General features: G+C 45.6%; 1 protein-coding gene across 1 annotated transcript in view; it reads right to left on the reverse strand.

Moving 5' to 3' along the window:
* Positions 1–3872: 3872 nt before the first annotated feature.
* Positions 3873–7768, reverse strand: part of supt16h (SPT16 homolog, facilitates chromatin remodeling subunit) — a 15513-nt gene continuing 11617 nt past the window's right edge. Inside the window, exons 17-24 of the mRNA XM_030779734.1 lie at positions 7232–7350; positions 6768–7006; positions 6025–6100; positions 5632–5801; positions 5349–5478; positions 4574–4700; positions 4316–4390; positions 3873–4083 (exon numbers count right to left, since the gene is read on the reverse strand). Coding sequence (XP_030635594.1) covers positions 3986–4083; positions 4316–4390; positions 4574–4700; positions 5349–5478; positions 5632–5801; positions 6025–6100; positions 6768–7006; positions 7232–7350 — 1034 coding nt within the window. The 3' untranslated portion in view covers positions 3873–3985. The remainder of the gene's footprint in view (positions 4084–4315; positions 4391–4573; positions 4701–5348; positions 5479–5631; positions 5802–6024; positions 6101–6767; positions 7007–7231; positions 7351–7768) is intronic.

Here is a 7768-nt window from a genome sequence, read left to right on the forward strand (position 1 = left end):
ATTATGAAGCATTAGACATACCGGTTCTTCTGCGTGATTTTTCTAACGTGGCACCCTAACTTTCAGACCTGTATGAACGGTGCTCAAAGTTCCGTGTTTGTCTAGTGCTTGTTGACCCGTTAACCTGTCCAGCGTCAACAGTGTTTACGCTTTAACTGGTTGTTTAAGGGCTTCTAACCATTATAACAGATGAAGAATTTTTGTTCGCCGCATCGCACGTCGTCCCAAGTTCCGCTGCTTGTCATAGCTACGCAGAACTGTTCGCTGCCGCTGTTATCGGGTTGTGAGGGTGACCAGTTTGTAAATTCAGGTTGTTCCCCGCTGTAAAGCGCCCTCTTGTCCAGCGACCAGTGCCAGCTGTTAACATCGTCATATAAACCAATCCAAGCATTATCTGTTGAGCCGCTCGCAACATTAAGAAGACTGTCCATATCTACCTTGCTGTCAATCGTGGCCAGGTCTGTGTGGTGCTCACGGCAGTACTTTTGTGCGTCGATCCACGTCTTAGCCAACTTCACGAGGTAATACTGACGCGCTTCACATCCAGAGTCAGATACTGTCCGGAGTTATATGAAAAAGATAGATACCAAAATATGACCGAGTTCTGTAAACTACCTTAAGACCGTATAACTGTTGTTAAGGATAAAGCCAATACTTTACCTGCAAACCACAGGGCGAGTAGTATGACCTGAAATTCCATGGCTATTGTGAAGAAATCCCGAACATTTGACAAGTATCCAAAATAATATATAGGGCTAAATTGAGAGTGAGAGAGAGTGTGTGTGTGTGTAAGGAAAACAGATGCATACACTGACCGCACCACAATAATAATATTTCTAGCTTACAACACAAAGTAGAGGACTTTTTTTTCCCCTCTGGAGAGCGGAGACAGTCCGTATGACAGTCCCGTCTTTGTGTAACAGCCAGCGCATGCCAGCATCACCTTTAACCTGCGCTGGGCGAGGAATTTAAGATTAAATTTCACTGGCACGATTGGAAAGCGTGACAGTACTGATTACCCTGCGCTCACGCCGGCAACGACTTTTTGTCGCTTGCAGTCGCCTAGCTGTCGCTTGCAGCCGGCTTGTGGGCGTTGCTAACATAGTTTTTTTTTAGGAAAACAAAACGATATACCAATATATATATTATATGTTATATTTATTTATATGCTATATTTACGTCGTCTTTGCTATATTCATCGCGGAGTTGTACGTTTATTTTGTGAAAGACAAGCTTATTAATATATTGCCCAGTAGGCTATAGCCTATACGTCAACAAATCAGGTGCATTCCCGCAGAAAAATATGTTTGGAAGTGAATTATTTTCCTATAAAATAGTGTGATCCTGCTTCAAACACTACCGTTTCATCATGGACCGTAAAGTAGCATTCGGAATCGCCGCTATCCATGTGCGAAGACAGCGTTGTGAACCAAAATGCTAATATAGAGAAAGTTAGAGAAAACGTTTCACAGCGAGAGATTATAAGAGGAACACATCTGCCCTCTGATTGGCCGTCGCTCAACTCTGTCGCTGCTCATTTGCATAAAGTTGAACGTTGCTCAACTTTTTTTTTTTTGTCACCAAGTCGCTGCGATTTTAGACTAGTCTAGCCGTGTCGCTCAGTGTCGCCCAGCGACCATTGTAAATGAATGACTTCTCTAGGAGAAAAAATGTTTCTTGGCCTGAGAAAAAACACTTTAACAGCTATGTAGCCATTTTTGTGTGAATTAATCAATATAATCATTTTGCGTTAAGAATTCGTAGCCATATAGTCATTTATATTAAAACAAATGTGTGAGGTTCTTTTATAAAGATGTGACCTGTTAATGGAGGAATAGACAAGGTCATTTGAATTTGTGCAGAGAGTGCTGATGGTCTAAAATTCAAGGTTACATGGTGTAAGCCTTTTTTTTGGAGGAAATGAAAAGACTTACTGTTGGAATATAGCCAAGGGCACTAAGATAAGATGAAACAGTGCTCTCACTGATTCTTTGTATTTCCAACAGTATTCTCATTTATTCTCAGTCGAGACCAAGCAGGTGTGAATTAAGTGTTTAATGATGATGACATTTATTCTCTGCGTGCCCTTTCATCCTTTATCATCATAAGCGATAGCATGAAACACCGTCTTCATTTATTCCTTGTATTCTCTAACGAGCTCTCATTAATTTTTGTATTTTATCATCGCCGGTGCTAGTGTGAGACACAACTCCTTGTATTCACCCGTGTTCATTATCAATGCAGGTGCCAATGTAAAGGCAACATCCTTAATTATTTTTGACCTGGGTCAGAGTTCTTGTAATACGAAAGACTGTATAGTTATAACTGTTAATATTGATTCACACCTATAATAATGAATACATTACTGTTACATTGTTTATCATGGTTGCTAGTACAATGGTTATCTTAAGGGAGCGTAATATTTTTCCAACAGTGTCAATCTCTGACTTCGTCATTAGGAAATGATGGTGTCCAGCAAGATAGGCAAAGAAGGTGGGAAGTCCTCTGATGACTGTCTTGACCATTATTAGATCATCTTTGATATGATTTCTTGTGTGACCGTAGGTGATGTGTGCCGGTTAGTTCGCCACTTCAAGGACCGGCTCCGTTTGTTGTGTGCTGTGAACACATGCAATAAACGTATACCGCATTACACTCATCGAGACTTTGGCGGTTCTTGAATTTAACTGAAGATGTGACATTGGAGAAAGACTTAAGTGTGGTGTTGGGACTAAGCCATATCTGGCCCAGGCTGAGAATTCTCTCCCACACTCTCCGTCTCTTTGCCGCTTGTTGTCGCTGCCGGTGTGAGCGCAGGGTCAGGAGTGCTTGCTGATGGAATACGTCCCGTCTTTCATGCCCTTGGATACATCCGCCGCGCTTCTCTCCTTTTTCCGTCTTCACGACTCAAGATCGACCATGCTTGTAAACACGTCCAGTCGGCTGGGTAAATGCACAATTAAACCGTGCTACAAATCCCGCCGAAAAAAGTCAGGAATTAGATTCTATGTGACCTTGTAAACTTTACTCCACAGATGGTCGAGACCTTGTATGGAAGACATGTTTATTTTCAAAATTCTTAGGCCAACAATGAATAAAAAAAAAAGTAAGTAAAACAGTGAAGATATTTTTAATTCCTTTATTTTTTATTAAAAAACGGAAAAAAACAGATTTTGAATTAACAATACAATACTACCAAATCAGTCTGAACAAAAATGTAATAAAGAAAAAACAGTGTATGTCTTTTTAAGCATGTGTAAGTGTGTATATATGCGTGTGTGTGCATGTGTGTGTGTGTGTGTGTGTATATCACAACCCCCCTTTAAAAAAAAAAACAAGCATCTCTGCCCCATGTATCATAGCTCAACCATTTCACCAAATGAACAAAAAAAAAGAGAAATTGATGGAGAAGAGCAACGAGTGAATCATGGATTAGGGAAGAATGAGGAACAGCTTTCTGAAAATTCCCCCCCCCCCCAAAAAAAAAAAATCGCTCGGCCGAACACGGGCACATTCGCTCTAGTTCAACCGGTTCAGACAGGAGTTTACCCGTGAAACCCCATCCGTTTTTAACATTTTTTTTTTTTCCTTTCGCCTTTTCTCAAAACACACGCGCGCGCGCACACACACACCTGAGGGTTTGCCACAATTAGGAATGATGGAGAGAAGCAGAAAAAAAAGACAGAGAGAGAGAGAAAGAGAGAGAGAGAGAGTGTCATTATTGTTCTCCTTTACAATATTATTACCCTTTAATAACACTCACCATCTAACACAACCAAGGGGCTTCGACCACTATATACAGTATGCGTATACATGTCTGTGTCTGGGGTTTTTTTTGTTTGTTTTTTTTTTCCTTTTTTTTTTTTTTTTAGGAGACAAAAAGAGTTGTAAGGGCTGGGATGTCAAAACACAATTTGGCAGTGTACATGTCATGTCGTGTGTGTGTGTGTGTGTGTGTGAGTGTGAGTGTGTGTGAGTAAGAGAGTTAGTGTCGCCGTTTCTTCTTGGGAGGATGTGCTGCTGTCCGGCCCTTCCTCTTCCTGCTGGTGCTCTCCTCATCCTCATAATGACTCTCTCTGTCCGCTGAGAGAGAGAGACAGACAGAGAGAGAGAGAGACAGAGAAAGAGAGAGAGAGAGAGAGAGAGAGAGAAAGCGAGAAAGAGAGAGAAATTGTAACATGGGTCAGCTCCTCACACAGTCATAGCTGCTGCTGCTGTCGTTGAAACAAATGCAATCTAATCAAATGACTCGACTGTTTCGTAATCACGCGGCGAATGTCAGAGGTCGTTCTTGAGGTCAAGGGGAGCTGCTCACCTTTCCTGGCCTCCTCCTCCAGTTCATCCCAGTCCTTCCCACTTTCCTCCTCGCTGCCCAGAGACGCACTGTAGTCTGTTGTTGGGCGGGCAGATACACACACACACACACATACACACATACACACATACACACACACATACACACACACAGAGATAGAGAGAGAGAGATGTTATGGTGATGTATGTGTGAGTGTAGGTTCACTACGAGGCTGTGAGTCATGTGCTCAGTCCCATCGTATCAGAGATGATGTTTTACCAGAATCTTCCGTCTCAGAGGAGTAATCTTCATCACTGTCTTCCTCCTCTTCCTCATCCTCCTCGGCCGACGGGTTAAACGTCTCATCCTCCATCTCGGACTCGGAGTCTTCCTCTCCTCCGCTGCCCTGAGACACAGACACACAGAGAGAGAGACAGAGACGGAGACGGAGAGAGAGACACACACAGAGAGAGACAGAGACAGAGACGGAGAGAGAGACAGAGAGAGACGGAGAGAGAGACAAACACAGAGAGAGAGACAGAGACAGAGAGAGAGACAGAGACACACAGAGAGAGACAGAGACACAGAGAGAGAGACAGAGACACAGAGAGAGAGACACACACAGAGAGAGAGACAGAGACGGAGAGCGAGAGAGGAGAGAGAGAGACACACAGAGAGAGAGACAGAGACAGAGAGTGAGAGACACACACAGAGAGAGACAGAGACACAGAGAGAGAGAGATACACAGAGAGAGAGAGAGACAGAGAAAGAGACAGAGACGGAGAGAGAGACACACACACAGAGAGACAGAGAGAGAGAGAGAGAGAGAGAGAGAGAGAGAGAGGGAGGGAGAGAGAGAGAGAGAGAGAGAGAGAGAGAGACACACACAGAGAGAGACAGAGACAGAGAGAGAGAGAGAGAGACACACACAGAGAGAGACAGAGACACAGAGAGAGAGAGACGCACAGGGAGAGAGAGAGACGCAGTAGATTTAAAGTACCACCACCCATCTCTCACAGTTTGGGATCCGTGTTGGTTTTCCCCTCCCGCTCACCTCGCTCTCCGGGTCCAGGAAGGACCAGCCGCCCTGTTCGAAAAAGCCCTCTGGGTCGTCCACGATCGTCTTCATGATCTTCGTCCAGTTCAGCGACTGCACGCCCTCCGTGTACTTAATGTCGCACGAGCTGCGTGGGGCGAGAGAAAAACCCCATTAAAAACCCTTTTAAAACCCCACTCTCCTCTCTCACCGTCAGTTTTAGAATGAGAGCGCCTTTTATTGTTTCACTGTAGGTGTGAACGGAGTCGTTTGAACGGAGGCGGGAGGGGGCGGGGCTTACTTGAGCCACTCTTTGATTGGGTCCAGGGAGTTGACGGGCACGGCGTTGATCATGGTGACCTTCTTGCTGTAGTCCTTGTAGACGATGACGACATCAAAGTTCTTCAAGTGGAACTGAACGCGCTCGAAATGAACCAGCTCCACCTCATCCAGAGTCACCACAAACGGCGGCTGAGAGAGGGAGAGAGAAAGAGAGAGAGAGACAGAGACAGAGACAGACAGAGAGAGAGAGAGAGAAAACACAGATATCAGAGAAAAAAAGAAGAGAAGCTGTAGGATGGATGGATGGATGGATGGATGAACGGTGCCTGTAAAACCGCAGACCCTGAGGTGACGGGTTTAAGACAGACGTTATCCATCTGCACTTGTCTGCCCTGTGTCCTCTCCTACTCACCCACTCCGTGACGTTACACAGCGCGCTCGACGTGGGCTGCAGCAGGCAGGTGCTCCTGTAGGGGGCGCCCTGGAACCTGTTTAAACACACACACACACACTCTCTTACTGTTCACATCCTCACTGCTACACTAATCTACCTCAGTTTTCATTGTAGCTCAAAATTGTTCCTCACTTTCCACCATAAACATGTTCTTCCCTCCCCAACTCCACACCTCTCTTTCATTCTTACTCCAAAACGACCTCCAAGCCCTGACCTCTCACCTACACCACACACCAGCCAACTGGGTAAACATATCCTAGCCCCTCCCCTGACCCCACCCACTCCCTCTAAAACCACCTCAACGACAACCCCACCCCCCCTCATCTAAACCCACCCATTCATCCCTAACCCTCAGGACCAGAATATCCACTCCTCTCGCTCTCTGTCTGTCTCGCTCTGTCTGTCTCGCTCTCTGTCTGTCTGTTTCTCTCTCTGTCTCAACTCATTCTCTTCCCCTCTCTCCATTTATACTATACCCATTCCCTAAGGACCAGAATATCCACTCCTCTCTCTCTCTCTCTGTCTGTCTCGCTCTCTCTCTCTCTCTGTCTGTCTCGCTCTCTCTCTCTCTCTGTCTGTCTCGCTCTCTCTCTCTCTCTGTCTGTCTGTGTGTCTCTCACTCTCTGTCTGTCTGTCTCGCTCTCTCTCTCTGTCTGTCTGTGTGTCTCTCACTCTCTGTCTGTCTCTTTCTCTCTCCTCACCCCAGATCTCTGAAGGGAACCTCAAACTCCAGCTCCTCCTTGGTGAGGGTCTCAACTTTCTCGATGAAGTTCTTGAAGGCGGATTTGAGTTTGTGTCTCATCTCGCGCTCCATCTGTTCGGCGTAGAGGTCGTCGCGGTCGTGCATGTGCTGGTGCTTGCCCAGGTCTGTGGTTATCTCTCCCACCTCCGTGTAGAACTGCACGTCTGTGTGGCGCTTCTTACCGAACATGATGGCGTTCTGAGGCAGACACAGAGAGAGACAACGAGCGAGAAGACGTCAGTAAACACACGGACTCCTTAGCAACCACGCAAACCCATAATATCCCGAGGTCACGACTGTGAAACCAGGTCTTTTATTTAAACAATAAAGAGGATGAGTCAAAACTTCAGTGTTTTCACTGAACAAACATTCTGCAGACAGACAAACAAAGACAATCAAACACACACAAACACACACACACACCTTGAGATGGAAGTGCAGTACGATGATCATCTCTCCGTCGCAGGGCTGGAAGATGGCATGTTTGATGTTGTTGTAGAGGATGTCCACTTTATCCCCGCGGACTGAGGTGAACCGAAAACCTGAAAAACACACACCCCCCCCCACCCGCCAAACGGTCACTCCCACTCCTCAAAACTCCGTCCACTCAGTCCAAAAACAGTCCACACACTCACGCCCATCTCTAAGTCCACCTACTTGCCGAGAAAACATTTAATCCACCAGTACCTTGTCGTTATTTTCTGCCTCAACTCAGTCCATGAACATCAACAAAATCCCGTTTCATGTCACTTAAGAGAAAGACTGACTGGACATAACTGATCATTTCTATTGATAAACAGGGTCTCATTAAAAACCAACACTCTCTCTCTCTTTCAGGCACTGTTTAGGTGTCTGCTACTGGACCAAAAGCCTTTCACTAGCACTGCTAAAACTCAAGGAAATACCACCACCCAGCAGAAGGGGGGGGGGGGGGGGGTGTCATCTTTTTCCTCATCGTCT

This window comes from Chanos chanos, chromosome 7 (assembly GCF_902362185.1).
Source record: "Chanos chanos chromosome 7, fChaCha1.1, whole genome shotgun sequence".
In the NCBI taxonomy this organism is placed as follows: domain Eukaryota; kingdom Metazoa; phylum Chordata; class Actinopteri; order Gonorynchiformes; family Chanidae; genus Chanos; species Chanos chanos.